We start from the raw sequence: 25,265 nt of genomic DNA, 5'->3' as shown, positions 1-25,265 counted from the left end.
TAGTCAATTGATAGGTGACAGGCAAATAGATATATTACTTAGAAGGTAAGTGAAGAGATAATAGCTAATAGAAACATAAATAGAGTGCGGGATTAGAGAGTTTAGAGTATAGAGAAAGGAGAATGACAGGATGAGACAGATAGATAAATAGATTGATAGGTAGGTAGATAGATAGAAAGGTAGATAGGTAGATACATAGATTGACAGATAGATAGATAGATAGATAAGTAGATAGATATGTAGATAGACAGATAGATAGACAGACAGATAGGTAGATGGATAAATAGATAGGTATAGATAGATAGATTGACAGATAGATAGATAGATAGATAGATAGGTAGATACATAGGCAGATAGCTAGCTAGCTAGCTAGATATAGATAGATCGATAGATAAATATTACAGATAGACTGATAGATAGGTAGATAGATCTACCCCATAATAGATAGATAGATAGATGGGTAAATTGATAGATGGCTAGATAGATAGATAGCAGATGGAAAGATAGATAGATTTATACATAGATAGATAGACAGACAGATAGATAGATAGATAGATAGATAGATAGATAGATAAATAGATAGATAGGAAGAAAAAGAGAGGGAGAGAGATTCAGAGCCATTCCAGCGGCTAAATGCGTGAAACAGTGAAATGCAGTAAATAAAAAAAAGAAGCGTCTATCGTCGTCAGGGGCAACCAATAGCACGTGTGCACACCGGCCTTCGAGCTCTATTCGTGACATATCGAATGTAAGTCACCCTTGTATAGAGACAATTTGATAAGTTCTGTACTAGATTAATCAATGTGGTAGACACGCAACCATTGTTTCTCTCCATTGCAATTTGCCGCGCTCACGATCGAATTTTCTATGCTCTCGCATACTTCATAGATGACTTTTTCTATAACTACTTTGTTTGTTTGTTTGTTTATATGTTTGTTGTTTGTTTGTTTGTTTGTTTGCCAATAAGCTCAGGTCGATCTTATAGCGAATAGATGTGGACGTGGGCTGAGCATTTTTCTTTGTTGTACAGTATATTATAGAACATTCTCTTCTTTCGTACCCATACTGTAGTCCGTTACACAGAGTTTAGTAATGTACGTATACTTGTAAGCTTTTCCGTTACCAAATTTTGTATCGCGAAAATTATCTTTGTAAAAATTTGTCAAGTTGATCTTGCCACTGCCATTTTGTACGTGAGTTGCTTTTAAATTATCTTGTATTATGTTTTTACTTGAAGTCACATACCGCAATCGGGTGGTTGAGTTCATATGAACTTGAAACTTGAAAGGTTATGCTATACCAACGAGGCGATATTATGTTCTTACTATTTTTCTACGTATATTGCCGAATTTAATCCGGTCTAAAAGAGTAAAGTCAGGTAAGGTTCGAACTTTTGGAGTTTTGTCATCCCTAACAATATCCTGCTTTAGGAGCAATGCTGAAGGGACTCGAAAAAAAGTTTGTATCTACAGAACCAGCCGTATGGGCATATACATGTACATTTTCTGATCACACGCAGTCGTGAACAATCCGGCGTATTCAATCACAGAGAAACTTCAGGTATAGAGACGTTCGGCCTTTATACTGTTATCATGTTCCGTTGATGATACATTCTCCGAGTTGTCATCTGCAAAACATTGAAATTGGTGATAATGTTGATAACTCTGGTCTCCATGGAGACCAGTGACAATAGTACGTCCTATTCTCAGTCGATTTCTATCATCATTCTTCGTCAAATTTCTGTCGCATGACCGAAGCTTGCCAACCACATGACAATATTTATTATGACATATCAAAACAGGACTAGACCTACTAAATCTGACCAGTTTACTATGTTTAAAGTCATTTATCTTGACACATTTTAGGTCTGCATCCCCGCGTTTTACCAAATAAACTTATCGCTATTCGAGATAATATGGGAAACAAAGGAAGATAATGATATCATAATACTCTTTATTCAATTGAGATAATAGGATGCAGACAAGCGCCCACTGACATTGCTGAACTCAATCATTGCCGCACTGTATATTGATAATAGGCAGAGCAGAGTGGACTTAATTTCTCACACGCCATCACGATAGGTTTACAAATACCGCAGCGAACTGCCTATAATTCTGCGCTCGCTGTTTGTTCTGTTAATTATATTCCGCGATATAAATAGGAACTGTCTGGTATTCTATAAACTGAGTTGATACCACATCGACGATACTTTATTTATCACGTCAATGATAATTGCTCTTCGATATCGAGATCGGTATTAATTCGTTCGAGTCTATAATAGCTTTAGCTTTGGTCTGAGGATATTTCTTGAGCGTCTTGTAGCGATATTATTGTAAGATGTAACTGCGTCAGTTGTAGGTATCTCTTTAAAAAAAACAGTAATTCTCATTTGTGGCACGATCGCATCACACAAGTTAGTGTTAGGCACATAAATTTATTGCATTAAAGTGTATAACTGACCGATGACAATGTATAATAGTAAGATTGGCGTTTTATAAATGTTGTAACTGTCCATGTCTCATGACTAACCAGAGAGAGAATTATCATCAAGTCTTGATACAGGCACTTTCTAAAATGGTCACACTTATAAGTAGAGTATAGGGATATTAAAGTTACGATATCCTTTGTATAAAGGAGACATACAAGATGAACACCAGCAAGTAGCGCTCCACAACTCAAGCTGTAAAAGATATCAAGTTATGTCATGTATCAATCATTATGCAAACACATGGAGTCAGCCATCATGGAGAATGCTCATCGTAATGAAACATGCAAAACAGCAACTTGAGCATGTTGAGGGTAACAGGCAAAATATGACTTGTTTTGTAATATAAAATTGAACCATACGATTTTTGCTGTCTTTAACCCTTTCTTTGTCACAGACTTTAGCCACTGTGTACAATGCTATAGGATTTATGTGCCAATCAGCACTCAGAACACAGAAAGGATTACAGTACATCGGCAAACGTATGACACTTGGGCTTCATGCTTGCAACTCCTCGTCGTTGTTACATACAGTGTCACGATCATTATTGACACCAATTCGGAAAAAAAAAAATGTCAATTACATGGTGTATCTCATCAACATTCTGCCCGTGTCTATTAACACCAATCATATTGTTACGTATAATATGACGTAACGAATATAGGAAGAAGGAAGGGGAGGGAGGGACTGTGCGACTACAGGTATGACCAAAGCAAACTTGGTCTTGAAACCGCCCTTTTCCGACCCAGTTTCTGAGAGCATGATTGCCACTCACTTAACACCCCCCCAAAAAAAAAGCAGCAACATCAGCAACAAACTTGTTAGTAGAATATTTTGTGATATTCCAAAGCGCAATGATGTGGAGTTAAGTACACACGAGAACAGTCCTAGATATTGGGGTAAAACGCGATAGCGTTGTACAGCTCTTACCTCAATGCATCCTTCTTATCATTACCATACATACCATCAGCACTGATCAAAATAATACAAATCAAGTACAATGTATTCATTTCGAGGACAAAGTACCGAGAAGTAGCGAGGAGGAATTTTGTTCATTACCATAATTGTAATTATGGCGAGTGTCATGATCCTTCACCTTTATCATAGCTTCTTGTCAGAATCAAAAGCTGAAAATAATCGAAGACCTTGCATGTTTTATTACCGAGGGTATAATGATAAAGTTTTTGTCAGAAGTGGAACACTCGCGCTTTCCAAGGAGAGATCAGAAAGATAATCAACTTTTAACTCAAGATACCCTCATGGACTTGCCCCTTTCACACTGGAGAGTTCTCGTATACGATATCCATACGACGTAAGGTTGGATATAGGATAAATTGGTGTGTCTGAAAGAGTCTCTTGTCCGGAAACACTCGAGTAGGCTATTTAGCTGTGTACAAGAAGGCGCAATGATTATGTAGTTCTGATAAATGGGGCGTATGTTACAAGCAAGTGTTGTCGACTTCTTGATAAGCATGGGCGTCATAAACTTCGGGATTACTTGAACCATTAAGTGCACTTTCACTTCTTGCATATTACATACCAATTGAAAACTAGACAACATCGTAACATTCGGACGTTTTTTTTTTCTTTAAATATTGCATACCATAGGCTCTAATTTGGCGGACAGGACATAATCAATGGAACTAATGTATAACTCTAGGAGCAGAGACATGGCGACTATATCAATTTGTTACAAGAGCCACTGTTGCTATAGATTCACTTCTCGATTAATGGTATACAAGTGTCATGATCATTATCTATTGTCAAGCTTCCAGTTTATACTGCTTGACCATTTTAGCTAACCCAGCACAAATCTGAATGCAAAGAGTTGTTGTAATAGCGCAGTGCGATATTGTATTACGGGTCCTGTCACGGCCGTACGTATACGCAGATACACTCTTACGACGTAAACGGCATCTATTACAATGAATATTCCCAGTACCACTTGTTTCTTAAAGATAATCTTTTGCCACATTAATGATTCATTTCGATTGCATAATGCATTTCAAACCGTATGATTTTGTAGCAGAAAGATGCCAGTTGAATATCCAGGGGAGGAGCGTCCTTACTGCCCCCTCCCCTTTCAACGTCATATATACCTGTTTATACCCCCCCCCCCCCAAAAAAAAAAAAGGGGGGGGGGGACTCAAACACTGGCTGATTACTCAATCAAGGAGAGCAAGGGAAAGTGGAATAAAACCAATCATTGAGTGTCGTTAACTGGGTAACACGGTCAGTGAGTTATAGGTATAGGAGAGGTCAGACTATGACGTCACGGCTGATAAGTGATGTTTATCAGATTAAATTTGCCTATTCTAATTCGAAATTTTCATCCCGAGCCAGCAGGGCAACACCAACGACACCCAAAAACAAAATAAAAAACCCCAGACAAAACAAAAACGAATCTTCTTGCCTTGTTATCATTCGAACTAAACTTTTCGCCACGAGTAGGGAAGGAACATTAATATTTCCATACGTCATGAATATACTTTAATTTCAATCGTTCAAAAACTTGTATCAACCTTGAAGTACAAATATAATGCGGTACAATGTTCTGATGTATAGCTCTACGAAAAATGGACGTGATATACAATTTAGCCTTATATGAACTATCACCTCCCGATGCTTAGTTTATACCAAAGCAAAGGCATCATATACTTTTACGATAATATTCACAAGGTACAAACGTATACAGATTGTCGCACACACGTCATACAGACACACACTTCTCAACAAAGAAGGCAAACGCCACAATACTGGTTTTTATACACTTGCTTCACGTGCGTGAAACATGGACGGCAACATTTCGAAAAAGATAACATATTATAGAACGGTTACAGCTCGTTATTCCGAAGGTTCGTTATTCCGAAGGCTCTTCAGTCCGAAGATTCCTTATTCCGAAGGTTCGTTTTTCCGAATTTCATTTTCGGATGAACAAATCTTCGGAATAACGAACCTTCGGAATAACGCTACAAATGTTCGGATTAACGAACACCTTTTTCATTTTCGGATTAACGAACCTCTAGGTATAGGGAATTTGCGTGTTTCGGATTAACGAACCTTCGGAATAACGAACCTTCGGAATATCGAACCTTCGGAATAACGAACAGCATTCTATAGAACACTATATGAGCGCTCTGGACAAAATATGTATGTCATTACACAAATTGGCGATGACTCTTCAAACTACTTTGAAATTATGAATTATAGATTAACTACATTATTAATGCCCCGTATCTACTCAGCGTCCGTGGCATGTGAAGTCATTTCATTACGGGGATGGGACAGCGCAGATTAAATGATAAATTTTGGATGAGATAATGGTCGCGTTCAAAACTAACAGGACAATAATCTCAGCAATCACGGGGTTGCCATCATGATATTAACCCGTTCGGCAATCATAGCCGTCGATGGGAGATATTTAAAGACCCACACTGAAAGTCATGAGCTTCCGGTGTGCACTAAACAAGAATTTCAATTCAATTTTCAATTTCAAGTTCAATTTCCGTTCATTTCCAATGGATACCGAACACAAAACGTCGGAGCGAAGGATGCAATCTTGATGTGTTTTTCTAGATAATCTACAAAAATTGGTCGCCGATTTAGGTAATGGATTCATGTCTTTCCTCCCTTCCAAGTTATCTTTTGTCTCGTATGCATTACCTGAAGGTGGAGACTTTTTTTCAGATTGCTCACTAACATGAACCGACAAATGCATACTTTTATGTACTATTTTTGTTGATGATGGAAATAAATCCCAATCTGACAATTGTTTTTTCTTCTGTCGAACATTAATTTCATACTTAATCATCTGCGGCATGGCTCCATAAAACACAAATTTTGTCCGAAGATTGTTGCGGTAATGGCTAATATGAAAGCACACAGACGATATGGGAATAATAATTTTGCGACTGAATAATGAATATCATGTTACGTGAGCAAATCAAACCATCGGGTATGTCCTCTCGGCGAAGAGATACTTGGCATGCCGAAGCCCTTTCTCCGACGCTCGCACTGGCAGCAGAAAACATGGTATTTCAAAATGGTTTACAGCTGCAAATCTGGGGAGCAGGGCATCTCTATATAGCCTAGTGATAGTTATGTAATGTCCCCATTTCGACACCCATTCAAATGCCTGCCTCCCATACAGTGCTCTCATTCCAATGCCTGCAAATGATGCGACTCTCTTAACATTGAATTGAATTGAACTGAATTGAATTGAACTGAATTGAATTGAACTGAACTTAGGGGGTCGTATAGTTATGGTTGAGTCCTAATTTCAGGTTTCTTACATTTTTGGTGAGATAATGAGAAACCTCTAATGAAACATGAAAGAGGATGTAATTCCATGAGGAATTCAATGTCTATTTGATGAAAATTGGTTTTGAAATGGCTGAGATATCCAAAACAGAGCCATTCTAATAAGTGTGGGACCTACACTTTATTATGATTGCTTTGTTTTACTTTGTTTTTGGATGTTTCAGTCATTCCAACCCGATTTTCATCAAATAAACTTTGAATGCCTCTTAAAATGGCATGCTCTGTACTATTTCGTAAGTGTTTTCTTGGTATCTCGCAAAAAGTTAAAGGCCCATTTCTCATCTCCACCAATACTGTACTATCCCTTTAATTGAAAGAGTTTACTAATTATATTCAAATCTTATGGATTTTTTTTTTTTTGGTTACAAAGGTTTTTCCCCGAAAACCAAAGAGCTTGCCCGAGACTTGCCCGACGTGGCTACCACTAATTGCAGTCTGCAATTAGTGGTAGCCACTTATTTGCAGCCCATGCAGCTGGATACCAGATTTTTGATAGCTATCTCAAAGGAACGGGAGAATTGATGAGATCAATATTTAGTCCCTAAGGGAAAATTAGCCATAGATTTGAATTCATCGGGTAACAGGCCTACGCATCATTTTAGATGACGATGATCGAACTGGGTGGAAGGTAAAGGATGCGCACTGAAGGCTTTTGCTAAAATGCTTGCAAAAGTCAGCGACAGCGTCCCCCCCCCCCCCATTCCAGTTTTTGTTTTTTTTTTGTTTTTTTTTTTTGTCGTAAGCCGAAGTTTGAAGATTACTATCAAACCTATTACGCATTCTCCGACATACGTGACGGTCGCTTTTGTTAAAGTCATAATTTACCATTTGCAGATGAAACAAAAAACCAAGCTTTAGTGCTTCAAAATAGCTCTTAAATGTGAGTAAGGGATATAAACAACCCATGTAAGGATTTGAATCAGTATAATCAATGTTAAGTATTGCTCAATATACAAAATGTGAACAATAGTTATAACAAAAATGTTTCTAGACTAAACCGTCTACAGTTATGGTTCATTGAGAAAAATAGTCATATCTTAGGTTTTATTGCAAAATTTTTATATGGTAGGATGTTTTGTGATTCAACTTACCTGCACATATGCATCAATGTAATATCTCGAACATTTTTGAAATCACTGCTCCCAATGGTAAACAGTACCTTAAAATTATCTTCTTTTTTAAATTTGCACACGACCCTTAAAAAAATATGATCTCATCAGAATATTCTATTTATAGAAGTCGTCAACCTCCTCCGATTCCAAGCATGACCAAAAACAATGCTCCCAGGAATACTTCATTTGCTAAATATAATGCAGCTTCCTTTGCTTATTTTTGTCACAAGGGGGAAAATAAAATGAATAAAAATAAAATGGTATTCTGCATTGATAACACAAATTACATGTACACATTTCTGCTACTATAAACATCACCATGTCTTCAATGAATCGACGCAGTTCCTTTGATGTCGTTTGGTCTGTGCGAGTAACAATTGTAGGACGGTTGAAGCACTGCAAGCAGGATTGTGAGACACCTCAGAGGCACAGAACATGTTTACGTCTTCTGCGATAATCACATAAAGAGCGAATTGAGATATGTAGTCGTCGACAGTCATTCAGGGCCAAACTAAATGGATGTGGTTTAACGTTTCACTACTTGCGTACGCATGACACAACAGCAAGCAATCAGTTGTTATAGGGGATTGCAAATGCGACACTTTACCATCTTAATGTTTATATGATTTTAGCCTCTTTTGTCTTTCTCACCATCGTCTTTACATGTGTCCACCAGTTCTTTTTATGATATATTCTCTCCCTTTGGTTCTTGTTTCCGTTTCGCTTTCTTTTTGCGTCTGGGCTTTTCGAAAGACGGCGCATCCATTCGACCCGACGATTGTTCTCGGGGCTTTTCCGGTTTGTCGTCGACGGCGACCTTGAGCTTCGCCGCTTGGATCTGCAAGTACTGCGGATCGGAGCAAACATTGGGACGGATTATTCGACCGGACCTGGTCTCGTAGACGGGTTGGTCTTCCTTCTTGATCTTGACCTTCTTGCTGACCTTGCCGCTGAGCGATGCCTTCTCGTCGGCCTCCTCCTGCAGCCGTATCATGTCGGGAGGAGGTCTGATCCAAGCTCCGCGCTTCACGGACGATTCCGTAGGGGCCAGCGACGCCGCGTCGCCGTCGCTGGACCTGCTCTTGTTCGACCGCACCGACTTCGTGCTCTTCGTCGTGGTTGGTCTCAGGAACTCCTCCCCTAGCGATGTCGGACTGGCCTTCCTCTTGGTAGAAGTGTCGTTGCTTCTTAATGACACAGATGATTTCTCGGTGCCATGAGTCTTCACTGATTGCCTTGAGTCATTAACACGTCCAGATGGTTCGGATTTTACCTGTTCCGTAGATTCTTTTGTGCTTGCGGATTGCGCAACATTTCGTTCAGTTTCTGCATCTCTTCGCGGGGTTTCAGAGACTTTGTCAATACGTTTTTCGTTTTTCGGAGAAGCTGTTTTTCTTCCCTCCTCCTTGCTAATCTCTGTGCGTGTTTCCGACTCCTCTACTCTCCTTGTCGATTTGGATGAGGTCGCAGAGCTTTCTTTCTTCTGACCTTTTGTCTCCACCGTTTCTTGTGTGGTCACCGACTTTGCAGTGGAGATTCTGCTGGATTCTTTTCGCGGTTCTTGACGATCACTTTTAACTGCCACCTGCTGTACTTCAGAAACACGTGAAGCTACGATCACCTCTTCCTCCACTATTTGCCGCGATTGGTTAGTCTGCTCATGTTGCTTTACTTCCTCTTCACTCGATCTTCTAGATTCCCTGGATTCTTTGGAAGAGTTAGACGTAACGCTGTCACGTTTTCGGGATTTACTCGCCGTCGATTGCGTGGTGGAGGTGTTCGAAGATTCTTCTTTTCCCGGTTCTTTAATTTCTGTAGACTCTCTAGACGAGTTTGATTTCGTATCGTCACGGTTTTGTGAGTCCTTTGAAGCTTTTGCCGCAGTCCTGTCGTTATCTTGTCTTTGTGAGTTCCTAGAAGCCTTTGACATAGTCCTGTCATCATCTAGTCTTTGCGATTCCGTTGAAACCTTTGATGTAGTCCTGTCACTATCTTCGGCACGAAACGGTGGTGCCTTGTCCTGAGTGGACGACCTTGGGGCATTGGCTGCCGAGGAAGATCGCCTCTCCTCCTTTTTTTCGTCATCCACGAGTTCTTCACCTCCAGACCTGCGACGAGTGGATTTCCGGCGTTCCTGGCCTTCGACATCTACTTTAAAAAACAGCTGAGTTTCATTCATTGTCTTGTTACTTTTTTCTTCCTTGTCTTGATCTGCAGGAGTATTATTGACTTCTGGAGGAGCATTCTTGACTTCTGCAGGAGTACTCTTGACTTTTGGAGGTGGTTCAACATTCTCCTTCTGGGTTTTTTCTTTCTTTTGCGGCACTGCGCCGGACTTACGATCTTCAACCTTGGGTGCTGCTTTCTTTCCGTTCTTCTGGTCGGGTTTTTTCTTTTTCTTCTGCTTGTTTTTCCACTGCATTGCTGAGCGCTGCACAATATTTGCTTCTAGGGAATTCTCGCGATAGTTTTTAAACAGGCTATCCCAAGTAGCCTTCCCTTGCTTCTTCTCTTGGCACTCCTCCGGTAGGTTTTGCTTTAGGTAGGATGGGATCTCCTCATGTTGCGCCCCGCCCTCACGGACAAGCAGCTCGCAGATTTCGGTGCTCTGCTGCTTGGCGGCAACAAACAACGGTGTGTGATCCTGGAAGTTTTTCATGTCGCAGTTGATCTTGCTCTTAAAGTCATCCGACAGCAGCACCTGCACGGCAGCCACGTTGTCGATCATGACCGCGTGCATGAGCGCCGTGTTGCCTTCCTCGTCCTGCCGGTTGGCGTCGACGTTGTCGGTGCCCATAATCATGGCGACCATGTCCTCTTTCTCGTCTTCCATACACGCCGTCATCAGCGCTGTCCGACCATGCCGCTCCGCCAGGTTGACGTCGGCTCCCTTGTCGATCAGGAGTTGACCGATGGCCATCCGCTTGGCCTTATCGCTAACAAAGCACGCCCTCAGTATCGGTGTTCGCTGCAGGGAGTCCTGGATGTTGACGCCAACGCCGTCTTCCTCGATGAGTCGACGTACAGCATCCACGTCCTCATTACCGATGGTACGAATGAGATCGCGCTCCTTCGCGTTTAGAGCTTTGTCCGCCATTCTTTCCCAGCTGTCCGCAACTATTCTCTTTTGGTTCCTGCTGATGAGCGCTATCACGGCGGGGAGGTAAATATCACTCTAACAGCCGACCGAGAATCTGGAAGAAGAAAGCAAAAGTCAAGAGAGAGAAATGATAAAATACAGACGAAGTGGGATTCACCATTTCTTGGCATTGTATAGTTGATTTTTTTTTTTTTGCCTGCGAGAAGGAATTCAGATGCCTCAACGTATCGATTATTCGCATGACTTTCAATCGAAAAATTTAAAACAAAAAACTTGAGTGCTCGAGGTGTAAAAATTAGATTATTGAGAATGTCTCTTGTGAAATTTCACTATTCTTTTTTTTTTTTTACAAAACAGTTGTCAAACAATTGATAAGAATATGTGATTGTGTTTGAACAAATGAACTGGAATCTTCAAGATTTTGTGTAAAAACTATACGGCAATATGGCATTTTGTGAGACGATGACATCATCAACCCATTAATTTGCATATTCATGATATATTGACTCTTCAAGTAGTAGGGGTTTTATGAAAATAAGCGAACCTTCGCATTTCCATAACTTAATATATTTTGTATGATTTTGATCAAACTTTCGCTGTTGTGCGAATAAATTGTACTCTGTCTTATCAGATTAACTTTAAACTAGTCTGACATATCCCTTTGAATATCGTCTTACTACTTTAACCTCTGCCAAGGAGGTTATGCTTGGGCAGGCATTAAATAATTGTTTGTTCCTTTGTTTTGTTCTTTGTATGTCTGCTAGAAATATTCGAAAACGTTATGGACGGATAAGTCTATTGTGGTAACAGCAACTGGCGATTTTTGTTTTTAAAAATTGTGATCCACATCATGATGATATGAGGGCTAGAGGGCAGAGTGGATAGGACTCCTAATTTTCAGTCGGAATTCAGCCCAATGCCAACATCCTTAGGCAAGATGTTTTTACCCAATGTCCCTCTCGACCCATATTTATAAATGGGTACCTGGCAATTCTACGGTAATGATAACAGGGCCCTCTGGTAGAGCAGTGGCAACACTGAAGAGGCTACCCTTAGCGAAAACTAATTTATCATTACATAATGATTATTATTATCATGATAATGATGATGATGATCCTCATTCAGGATATTTTTTCAAGTGTTCGTGCACAGTTCTTTGATATCAGTGGTCCTCCATCCCTGGCGAATGTTTGCGCTCTCGAAGTGCTACTAGCTATCATGATGATGTAAAATAATCCATCCGTAGCATAACATGACTTTTATCATCCATGTTAACTCAAACAAAATGCGCGAGCAGACGCATAAAAGGATTTCCGAAATTACAAACTATTATGGAGAGCCAGCGGAAATCTAATCTATTAGCATGATCACGCTGATCTAAAGAGTGATATATCTGCCTTCTCATCCCAGTTTCTGGTTACTCTGAACACCAATTTCATCGAGAAGGACCACGCATGAGCGCGCCCAGGTAGTGACAAGCATATAGGGAACCAATTACAGTAACAACGTGACTACAATAGCCAAACAGTCCGAGGGATGAATTCACAAGATAAAAAAGCAAGGTTGAACGCAGCTTGAGTATAGCAGAGGCCCATATACTAGTAGCAATCGGAGGAGATATATTATTGGAGTTGTTGGAAAGCGCAAGAATACATCCCTGTTTATCTATGCTCCGGTTTTCTTGATTAAATTGTTGTGTTAAAGCTTTAAGTTCCAGCATGAAATTCCTGATTCACTAACAACAGCAGAGAACAAACGCATGAACCAATGAGCCGTACGCAAAGAACTGACATACACATATTCACACACACACACACACACACACACACACACACATACACACACAGATACACGCAAACAGTATCAAACATTAATCTTGACTGTAAATTTTAGGAATAGCGCGAGTGCTCTGTCTAAAATGACTTTTATATCTCGAATAATCATAAATTAAAACTACCTTCCATGAATCTTCCATTGAGTAACCAAGGCAACATTCCCTTTGAGAAATCCCCATAAAATGCAGTATCGCGTCTGCTTACCTACATGACATTTAATTTCCATCTATATCAGTATTTTTCTTGGGAGCTATATGACAAGTCTGATAATGAAGTCGAGAAGAGATGCATTTTGACATTACTGACAGAGTCACAAAGCTGTTAGTAGGGCCAGAAAGTGACGTCAAAATGGGATATTCTAACTAGCGCCGGATCTTTTGACCTTTTTTGACCTTTTTGACCTTTGACTTCTTTGACCTTTGACCTTGATTTTTTGACCTGTATTGTACATTTTGCTACAAAATGCTACTCCTTCGCCATTTCTGACCCGATTTCGATTCCGTCTGCTTTATGTGATGGCACTAGTTGAGGGCTTCAAAACTTCTACACAGAATTTTGACCTTTGACTTCTTTGACCTTTGACCTTGATTTTTTTACCTGTATTGTACATTTTGCTACAAAATGCTACTTCCGGCGGGGACATGTATTACGCACCGCGTAATTTCTACTTTTCCTTGTTTTTTAATAGAGTGAGTGTGAGAAAAGAAAAAACAGACATGAATTTCACTTTGGAAAATTGAGTAAACACTGCTTCCACATAATAGTCATGTTAAAACAGTTACATCTGTCTTGATCTGCAAGCTATATAGATAATTTGCATTTATAGCAGAAAATTTTGAAGATGTCGTAAAATGCCTAAATCGCGAACATTTTCTGTTAAGAGAGAACGCTACTCATGGCCCAGATTATGCTCTTATTTTGTCTTTGAAAACAAAGGGACATAAAACGTAGGGCCAAAATCAAACGGAGTTTTCTTTATCATAGATAGCTCAATCATGGTTGTCGGCAGCGGCCCTTATTTACATGGCTGAAGCCAAAATTACATCATTATCATATTGTAATATATCAAATGTAGGAGCGTTGTCGCTGCAAAACCAAGCTTCAACCACTACAGACATGAGGGAAAACTCCTTCATTGCTATTCCCAGAATTTTGTCCACCCCGACTGGTCATCACATCCTGTGGTCAGTTTACACACCCTACCTCCCTAGGAGCCTAACCTCTCCCATAAACATTTCTGGATAACTTGTCTCCCCATTGTCTACCAGTGCTAAGTTTCTCCCCCATCATCCCCATCATGTAAAATGTGAGTCACTGGTGTCAGTGACCCATGGATTGACAGTGGTCATTACTAACCTACTCCTTTGTTTTATTATAATCTGAATCCCTCTATTTTGAATATTTGAATGTCACAGATTAAGCCCCTCCTTCGAGTATAGATGTACTATAAAAGTACATCTATACTCGATAGTAGGGCCAGAAAGTGACGTCAAAATGGGATATTCTAACTAGCGCCGGATCTCGTACTCAACTGCGTCTTGTCATGGTTGACTATGGGTGCTCAAGATTACGGATAGCAAAGTGTGACCTTTACATTGAAATAGGTCGATATTTTTTTTTTTTTTTTTGCCAAAGGCAACCTTACATTATTGATTATCGTCTGCCATCTACACGTATTCCTGGCGAGTATAAAACACATGAAGCTTGGTCTTCAAGAAACTGACTTCCCGATAGTTTCGAGTTTGTGCATTCCCGCGTCTCTTAGGATATCCCTAGCAACCAAAATTCTCTCAACGACGCTGGTATACAACTTAGAAATGCAAACAAAATCCAGCTGTAGGGATGACCGAGCAAGAAAACAGGTGAAATCAATTCCTTAAGCTCTCATTTTACTCGTTTAACTGAACTGAGGTGTCAATGTTAAAATTCACCTGCCATTAATTTGCTATCGATAGTAGCCATGATTTGAAAAAGCGAAAAAAAAAAAAGACAAAAAGAGGCAAAAAAAAGAGAAAGACATTAGGTGATGATAGGGGCCAAAATGATGGCAGATCAGTATTACCCTATTGTACGAGAGTCTTGACTTTCAATCGGAGGTCACAAGGTCTAATACTGTCAAGAGCCTACGTCCTTGGACAGGATGTTTCACCCACTATGATTATGTCCCTCTCAACCCTAAATGGCCACCTAGCACCAGTAATAATGACAGGACCCTATGGTAGTGGCAACAGTGAAGAGGCTACCCTGGATAATGAAGGCCATAGGCTATTAATAATAATAATAATAATAACAATGATAATAATAATAATAATAATAATAATAATAATAATAATAATAATAATAATAATAATAATAATAAACTAAGGTTCCAGGATGGAACTTGACGTGATATCAATCTCCAAGAGATATCTTGTGAAGATAGAGATAATAATAATAACAATGATAATGATAATAATAATAATGATATTATTATTATTATTATTATTATTATTATCATCATCATTACCATCATTACTATTGTCTCTATGATCACAAGATACTCGCTGCCGAATGGTGGACACCCAGGTGCTGTTGCAGAAAGTGCATGTTATATTAGTATGATATTGCACCTTCATAAACTATACTTTTAAAAATCTAGTGACGAGTACAAAGGTTTCGGCCGTCTATGTGCGTGTTTATACAGGAGCCTCTCGCATCGGCGCGCATGAGCCGGTATTTTATCTCCCGCATGAGCGCTTATTTCTCGTGTTTATACAGAAGTCAAAATACCGGCTCATGCGAGCCGATGCGAGCGGACCTACCTCAGCTGAACCGGACCTCTCGAATTTTGGGGTCAAGCATAGGTCACGTTCGCAGTGCAGTTTATTGCATGATGGGAAAAAATGAAAAAAAGCAAGATGGCACCGGCAAAGTCATCAGGACCACCAAGCTTGAAGGTCATTCTTGTAACGTTCCTCTTGACAACCACCCGGCCAAATGATCAATTGACATCCAGTTTTTCAGTAAGAAGGAGAAGACGTGGTTCGATCATGACAGATATTAAAATACACGCTTTCCGGTTACCTCTCGAATTTCGGTCGTCTCTATAAACACACAGCAAAATACGCGAGGCTCCTCTCGCATCGGCCACCTCAAAAGGTGGCGGACGGAACCTCTCGCATGAGCCTGCATTTGGCGGCGTATGCCGGCATACGCCGTGTTTATACAGAGCAAAATTCGAGAGGTCCTCTCGCATGAGCCAGCATGAGCCGGCATGAGCCGGCATGAGTGCGTATTTTGCTTCTCTGTATAAACACGCTCTATGACACCGACATGACTTTGTCTTATTCCCTGGATCGATCTTAAACCATACTCTCCTTTTACGTGTGTAATGTTTTGGTGGAAATTTGAACAAACAAGTAATGATAAAGGATAATTCATAGGTAGAACACAAAGATGTCCTAATATCTTTCACGGAATTATACATTAACTTTTATTCTGCTTTGGGAAGAATAATCTAGTAACAGTACTGGGACTGGAGGTATGGCCATAGCGAATATGGTGGTTTATGTGTTTTGTGTTTAGGCTTAATCATTACCATCATGATTATATTTAACATGATTTTTTTTTATTCATTCTTATCCTCATTACCAGCACTGTTAGAACAATTAAAATGAAGTATATGCAGCACGTGGAAAGTTAATTCCCATTAACGTCTGTTATCTTCCGTTTATTTTTGCTGCCTTGAAGTGCTCGCGTGAAATGAGATGAACAATAAATTAAATGCCACTGCTCTAGCACACTTCAATTTATTGACACCTCGTGTGATTCAATCACCTAATGATAGCTGGCCTTGTATGTTTTCGCCTCTACCTGTCTACCTGTTTAACAACGTGACGATGATATATGTATTTTGTCACAGCTGCATAGCATTATACCATGGCTTTGACATGAGCTAATTCATTAGCCTAATCCTTCAGGCACGTAAGCAACTAATACCACTGAAAGATGGCAGTCCCGTGTGTTTCTATACGGATCTCTATTCAGGCCATTATTATGATTGCACTCATATATCCGCATCCCAGTAAAGTAGATGAAGAGAGTATATTTCAAGAACACGTTACATTTTCTTCGATTGCTTCGCAGGGCTCAACTTCCGGTCCCTCTTTGTCGCGGCAATGACCTACATAAAGTCTAAAGCATTACAATTCGAGGAGCTGGAAAATCGAGTTCCTTGGAAACGTATTGTTTCAACGAAATATCGCGGACCTTAGATCACGAAAGTGCCAGAAGATTCATTCACCTATACACTCTAAGAAGAATTTGTTCAACTTTGCACCTTCACGTGTGACACAGTGCACCTTTACGAGTGCAACTTTGCACTTCTAAACGGGCTCATTGGTCTGAAAGGTACAAAGTTGCACCCGTAAAGGTGCTATAGTGTCACACGTGGTATACAGGTGCAAAGTTGAACCCATTTTTCTTAGAGTGGACTATGATATTGTAACACCTTTGTTTTGTAGTTGATGTTATTCTTCGATGGCGTACGATTGGCGGTGTTACATTGGCAATGTTTCTCGACAGCACACAGAAGAGACCAAGAGACCAGTTCATATAAGCATCCAAATCCAGGCTCTTTATTTAGTCATAGGAATAATATTCCAGGCGAGGATACAAGATTCAATATTTGGTATAACATGTGTAATAGGTACTCCCCATCAAACGGCCATATATTGCCCCTAAAGAGGGATGACAAGGGAGACCAACGCTTTGTGTCTATACCCGAAGAGGGTGAAAGAGAGAACTCCTTTTTCAAAGCACATGGTCACTTTTATATTACATGTATACTAGAAGGAGGGGCTTAATCTAGATAATATTCAAATATTCAAAATAGAGGGATTCAAATTATAATAAAATAAAGGTGTAGGTTAATAGTGACCACTGTCAATCCATGGGTCACTGACACCAGTGACTCACATTTTACATGATGGGGATGATGGGGGAGAAACTTAGCACTGGTAGACAATGGGGAGACAAGTTATCCAGAAATGTTTATGGGAGAGGTTAGGCTCCTAGGGAGGTAGGGTGTGTAAACTGACCACAGGATGTGATGACCAGTCGGGGTGGACAAAATTCTGGGAATAGCAATGAAGGAGTTTTCCCTCATGTCTGTAGTGGTTGAAGCTTGGTTTTGCAGCGACAACGCTCCTACATTTGATATATTACAATATGATAATGATGTAATTTTGGCTTCAGCCATGTAAATAAGGGCCGCTGCCGACAACCATGATTGAGCTATCTCTGGTAAAGAAAGCTCCGTTTGAATTTGGTCCTACGTTTTATGTCCCTTTGTTTTCAAAGACAAAATAAGAGCATAATCTGGGCCATGAGTAGCGTTCTCTCTTAACAGAAAATGTTCCTCGATTTAGGCATGTTACGACAACTTCAAAATTTTCTGCTATAAATGCAAATTATCTATATAGCTGGCGGGATCAAGACAGATGTAACTGTTTTAACATGACTATTATGTGGAAGCAGTGTTTACTCAATTTTCCAAAGTGAAATTTATGTCTGTTTTTCCTTTTCTCACACTCACTCTATTAAAAAACAAGGAAAAGTAGAAATTACGCGGTGCGTAATACATGTCCCCGCCGGAAGTAGCATTTTGTAGCAATATGTACAATACAGGTCAAAAAATCAAGGTCAAAGAAGTCAAAGGTCAAAATTCTGTGTAGAAGTTTTGAAGCCCTCAACTAGTGCCATCACATAAAGCAAACGGAATCGACATCGGGTTAGAAATGGCGAAGGAGTAGCATTTTGTAGCAAAATGTACAATACAGGTCAAAAATCAAGGTCAAAGGTCAAAGAAGTCAAAGGTCAACATTCTGTGTAGAAGTTTTGAAGCCCTCAACTAGTGCCATCACATTAAGCAAACGGAATCGAAATCGGGTTAGAAATGGCGAAAGAGTAGCATTTTGTAAAATGTACAATATAGGTCAAAGGTCAAGGTCAAAGGTCACAACTGAAATTCTGTGTAGAAGTTTCAAAGCTCCCATGTAGTGCTATCATATAAAGCAAACAGAATCAAAATTGGCTCATAAATAACAGAGAAGTAGCAAATTGAAGATTTTGATCACACACGGACAGACGTACAGACGGACACACGGACACATGGACACACACACGCACGGAGCCCGTTTCATAGTCCCCTGCTCGAACTCGTTCGGCGGGGACAAAAAATGAGTAAATTAAAACACATGAATAAAATGCTAGATAAGGGCCGTCTTGATCACTCAGGCGTGACCAGCCACTTATAAGTGCCCGTAGCGCACCATTTACATTATTCTACTCTCTGATATCAAAATTAAGGTACATAATGTTTTTGATATTCAGTCGGTTTCATTCGAATTTTCACGAAATGATATTTTCCCGCCTCCATGCGTTCATCAAAAGTAATGCTTATGCTCCTATAATATGCCAAGGCATGGTTACAATACATCACTATTCATGATTATGATGATGATGACGATTATAATGATAATTATAATCATAATAATAATAATAACAATAATAACAATAATGATTATAACAACAATAACATTGATAATAAAAGTGACAGCAGCAGTGAGGATAATAACAATAAAGGCATAATTCATTCCAGTGTAATCACTGCAGTTTCCTAGAGAATAATAACAATGCACCCGACTTGTCGATTTACACATGCCTCTGGGTCATTTGGGTCAACAGATTATTCACAGGGACAGCTTCCCCAAGGATGCACGGGTAATAGCGCATTTATGATAGCCTCAGTGTCAAATTGCGAAAACAACATCTCGCGAAAATGTCCGTGATCCTCCACATTCGCGAAGATAATCTGTAAGCAAATATAACAGCGTATACAGTACACATGTGTACAACACTTTTTTTTTTTTTGTACATAGACCATAACTATCTATTATTATTATTACGCCGAGACCGTGTGCATCAATGAGAACCTTTTATCAGTTGTGCGTGTAATTTTTATGCAGACGACACTGTCATCTACATTTCAAATAGAGATCCAAAAATAGAACATGTACTTAATGAAGAATTACAGAAATTAAGCGTGTGGATGAATCATAATAAGTTGAAAGCAAACTGTTCAAAGACTGTTTCTATGTTAAGCGGTACAAAACATATGCTTCATAAACATAGTACACTCAACTTAAGAATAAAGAACAAATCTCAAGTTGAAAGTTTCAAGTATCTAGGCATTATCATTGATTCGCAGTTAAAATGGGACTTACATATTGGGCAATTGTGTAGAAAGATTAGTAAGATGATAAGTTTTTCAAGTTTTCAAGTTTCAAAGTTTATTTCATTTTTCGACAAAACATATAAGTTACACTTCTTTTGACAACAGAGAATAAGGTAAACAGAATATTATGTATCAAAAAGAATGTACAACAATTTAGAACCTTACAGTAATTATACATTGCAGTAAAAAAGAAACAGAAGTGATCGAAATGAAGTACATGTATAACTTTGCTTAAAGTGCGAAAAATGGAGAGACCCACTAAAAAGACAGAGCTTGTAGAATGTGGGGCCCCTTTGGGCAGAGTGAGAGGATTCGTCAACGAATCAATTATGAAATTACTGTATAATTCCGTAATTCTACCACATTTTGATTATGGTGATATGATCTGGCACTCAGCAGCCAAAGCCCATGTAGAAACGTTACAGAAACTACAAAACAGAGCAGGCAGGATAATACTCAAAGTCGACAAGTCGTCTGAACATAAATCTGGAGAGAGAAACTTTACAAAGTCGCAGCACAAGGCATGTTTATTTGATGATGTACAAAATTCTTCATGAAATGGCACCTACTTATTTACGTGATAAATTTATTTACAAAGAAATCGGTTACTCTTTAAGGCAATGTGAGAAATTGATTTTACCGAAACCCAATTCTCAAAATTGCAAACGTACATTTTTATATCGTGGTAGTACATTGTACAATGATCTACCTTTGTCTATTAGACAGTCCAGCAGCCTTACTGATTTCAATAGAGAAATCAAAAATTGTATATGTAGATTTTGAACCGTAAAAGAGTAGAACAAGGAAAAGTAGAAATTACGCGGTGCGTAATATATGTCCCCGCCGGAAGTAGCATTTAGTAGCAAAATGTACAATATAGGTAAAAAGATGAAGGTCAAAGGTCAAAGAAGTCAAAGGTCAAAATTCTATGTAGAAGTTTTGAAGCCCTCACCTAGTGCCATCACATAAAGCAAACGGAATCGAAATCGGGTTAGAAATGGCGAAGGAGTAGCATTTTGTAGCCAATGTACAATATAGGTAAAAAAATCAAGGTCAAAGGTCAAAGAAGTCAAAGGTCAAAATTCTGTGTAGAAGTTTTGAAGCCCTCACCTAGTGCCATCACTTAAAGCAAACGGAATTGAAATCGGGTTACAAATGGCAAAGGAGTAGCATTTTGTAGCAAAATGTACAATATAGGTCAAAAATCAAGGTCAAAGGTCAAAGAAGTCAAAGGTCAAAATTCTGTGTAGAAGTTTTGAAGCCCTCACCTAGTGCCATCACATAAAGCAAACGGAATCAAAATCGGGTTAGAAATGGCGAAGAAGTAGCATTTTGTAGGCAATGTACAATATAGGTCAAAAATCAAGGTCAAAGGTCAAAGAAGTCAAAGGTCAAAATTCTGTGTAGAAGTTTTGAAGCCCTCACCTAGTGCCATCATATAAAGCAAACGGAATCAAAATCGGGTTAGAAATGGCGAAGGAGTAGCATTTTGTAACAAAATGTACAATATAGGTCAAAAATCAAGGTCAAAGGTCAAAGAAGTCAAAGGTCAAAATTCTGTGTAGAAGTTTTGAAGCCCTCACCTAGTGCCATCATATAAAGCAAACGGAATCAAAATCGGGTTAGAAATGGCGAAGGAGTAGCATTTTGAAGCAAAATGTACAATATAGGTCAAAGGTCAAGGTCAAAGGTCACAATTGATATTCTGTATAGAAGTTTCAAAGCTCCCATGTAGTGCTATCATATAAAGCAAACAGAATCAAAATCGGGTTAGAAATGGCGAAGGAGTAGCATTTTGAACATTTTGATCACACACGGACGCACACACGGACGGACACACGGACACACGGACACACGGACGGACACACACACGTACGGAGCCCGTTTCATCAGCCCCTGCTCGAACTCGTTCGGCGGGGACAATAATTGAAAGTAATTGATGAATATATAATTATGTTGTATGTGTTTATATGTATATTACCCTATGTCACCAGAGATCTAAGATGAGTCGGGGGGGGGGGGAGGGGGTGTTTGAGGGATTGTTTTGTGATATGGGTTTAGATATTATGTTTGGTATGAATTAAAGACATGTTAGTTATTATATGTTTATAAATCCTGGACCCCATGGAAGAAGAGATCTATCACGTTGATAGATCTGAAATGGGCTGTCCACCGTTACATGTTATCATCATTGTCACATGTCAACTTGTTTTCATTGTATTTTGATACTTCAGTCTTGATTCATGTTTCAGTTATGTCATGTTCACACTGTTTATCTTGTATATGATTTTATTGTTTTGGAAATAAAAACAAACACAAACAAACAAACGGTATTTGGAAGAAGACGTTAATACATACACAATTTTTGGCTCATCCCTTATCAACCCTTGACAATTTACACATTTCGAAAGAAAAGCTGCACAATTAACCGGACATAATGCGGGATAAAAGTGCTTCCTTGCTATATATCCATGAGTAAATGTTTCCATAGTAACTCACGACATTATTGATTGTGACGCGTCGTGCATTATGCCACATAGTGCAATTTGCCTTATGCTCCTACGTAAGAATTGTTTTAAATGCGCCCGGAAAAAAAAAAAAAAAAAAGATGGGGGGGGGGTGGTTGTGTTTCCCGACACTGTTTTACCTTAATGTGCATGAGTTGATATCTGTCATGTGCTGCTGCTCTATTACTCAACTGACATGAATTATTTGGCGGGAGCCATGATGAAAAGTAGCAAGTCACTTTCTGTGAAATATCGATCTCTCCTTTGCATGATATATGACTGTATCCTTGGTTTCGGACAGAAATTATGCACTGTCTATACTGCGTAGAGATTTGCGCGCGATTTCAGGGAATGATGAAACAAGCAGACATGACATTTCCTCTCTCTCTCTCTCTCTCTCTCTCTCCCTCTCTCTCTCTCTATTGGGATAGACAAAATACAGAGACATACAAGACGGAGTCATTTTCCTTAAATCAAAGAAGAATAAAACCCCCAAGTACACGTTGATTGAGTGAATGGAGCAATATTAGTAGAATACATCACTGAAAGTTTGAGGAAATCTTACGATCCGTTCAAAAGTTGTGAATTTTTAAAGTTATGGTGATGAGACTGCTGGATCAGAAGACTACTATGGATCATAACACTGAGTTACATTATTATGCACTACCATACAAAAAAAAGTAAGAAAATTGCATTTTTTTTTACACTTTTCTAGCATAATGAAAGAGCATCCGACTTGCCTCTTTCAGAAACGAGGGGGAACGATATTACCCTTGACATAATAATGTAACAAATCCAGAGAATGCGTAATTTTCATATGAAATAATATTTTGTGGAATTTTCTTTATACAGCTGTATTTTCTTTTTAGCTCGTATGGTACATAATAATGTGATGTCATGGCCTGTAGTGGTCTTCTGATGCAGCGGTCCTTGTGAACGGATTGTCCAAATTTCCTCAAACTTTCATTGATGTGTTCTACTAATATTGCGACATTCACTCAATTTACGTGTATATTTGGGGTAAATTCCCCTTCATTGTTCCAGAAGTAAAAATATTTCTTATGTCAGAATGGACAGTGTGCATTCAGATATAGACAAAAGTTGCAACATTTCTATAAAAGGCACATAATTATACAGTCACCGAGCACCTTTCATCGACGCCATGAAGAAATGTCCGCTAAATTTGTTTACTTTCATCTATGAGTGTTTCTATGAAACTGAAGGATTCAAACGATAGTTCTTAGTGTTGATACGTTGCTTTGATGAGAATTACCTTTTTACCAATCAGTATGTAAGTTAGTATTGTCATCTGTTTGCTACGATTATTGCTACAATCATAATGTACTACGGAAAACAACTTTAATCATTTCCATTTAAGAAAACGTTGCTGAAGTGAAGCAAATGGAATGAAATAAGATGAAAATAATTGTTTCTTTACCTATTCTGAAATACGGCTGGAGCCTGGGATTATATCACTCCTTCAAGGCTCAAGGCACAAGTATTGTATTGCGCTCTACACGTGAAATATCACATGGTCAAAGTTTATCAAACTGTTTTCCTAGGTTGTCCTGCTCTCTTTCTATCTGTGTAAAGCTGAAGACGAACAAGATTCTTCTCTTCGGTAAATCATAAAGGTTATACAACATTTTTGTACCTCTACAGAGACGGAAGAGGCCAAGAGAGTTTGACGAAGCAATACAAGTTATTTATGAAGACTAGCTTGTTTTTGCTCGGAGAAACAACAAACAAACAAACAAACAAAAGAACATGAACAAGATCATTTTCTGCTAAACCACAGATGACAAATATAATTCTGTATCTATCCAAATACGAAGCGATTTATTTATTGTTAGTTTGTTTGGTTGCTTCTTTGGATTTTTGCGCATGAAGCAACTGCATTTTCAATTTGGCGCCATTTTAAGGAAGAAAAACGATACACAAATCAAATGTTGATTAGACGGCCAGTTGTCTTCGGGGTCTGGTCACGCTTTTTCTATTTTCATTGCTTGTATGATACATCGCGAATGGTCACACAAAACGAAAGGCTCGCTTCCTGTGTTGTTTACATTCCAGTGCCTTTCTTCTGTGACCCAAGGTTGAACTTCTGTGAATATTCGTTTTTGAAGTTTTAGCTCTTTTTGACTGTATGATGTCTGAGTTTGTTTGGTCTCTGATTCACTATACCTGTTGCCATTCTTACCTCCTCTCAGACACTACAAGTGATAAAAATCTTTCTCCCGATTTTCGGCACACTTGGAGATGTCATTTTAGCTTACAAACACTCTTTTTTTTTGGCTTTTTTTTTTCTCCTGTGGTTTAATTTCTGAATTTGTAATTACTTTTAAGTGTCCTCACGTTATTTTTTTTTCTACCAGCCGATATAAGTACCTCATGAGCTCGAATAAAAACTTGGAAAAAAAAAGGACTAAACCCTATTTTGGTCATTAACGAGTCTTTCTCTTTGTTGTAGAATTATGAAAAGCCTTTACACCACTGAATTTATAACCGACAACATGAAGAAGTCCAGCGTTCACTTTCTCTCCCAATTTTTTCCCGATTTTGTGCGGATTTGATGCATCAAATCTGTTCGAGCTTGTTCTAAGATACGCAGTGAAATTTGGAGTTTCCAA

General features: G+C 39.0%; 1 protein-coding gene across 1 annotated transcript; it reads right to left on the bottom strand.

Moving 5' to 3' along the window:
* Nucleotides 1–7,981: 7,981 nt before the first annotated feature.
* On the bottom strand, nucleotides 7,982–11,014 carry LOC140244666 (uncharacterized). The gene has a single exon (XM_072324286.1). It carries the CDS (start codon nucleotides 11,012–11,014, stop codon nucleotides 8,600–8,602), a length of 2,415 nt encoding a protein of 804 aa, XP_072180387.1. The 3' UTR covers nucleotides 7,982–8,599.
* Between the last annotated feature and the right edge of the window lie 14,251 nt (nucleotides 11,015–25,265).

The sequence above is a fragment of the Diadema setosum genome, chromosome 21, assembly GCF_964275005.1.
Source record: "Diadema setosum chromosome 21, eeDiaSeto1, whole genome shotgun sequence".
Taxonomy (NCBI): domain Eukaryota; kingdom Metazoa; phylum Echinodermata; class Echinoidea; order Diadematoida; family Diadematidae; genus Diadema; species Diadema setosum.
The sequence above is the reverse complement of the archived record's forward strand: the minus strand, read 5'-3'. Positions and strand labels throughout refer to the sequence as shown.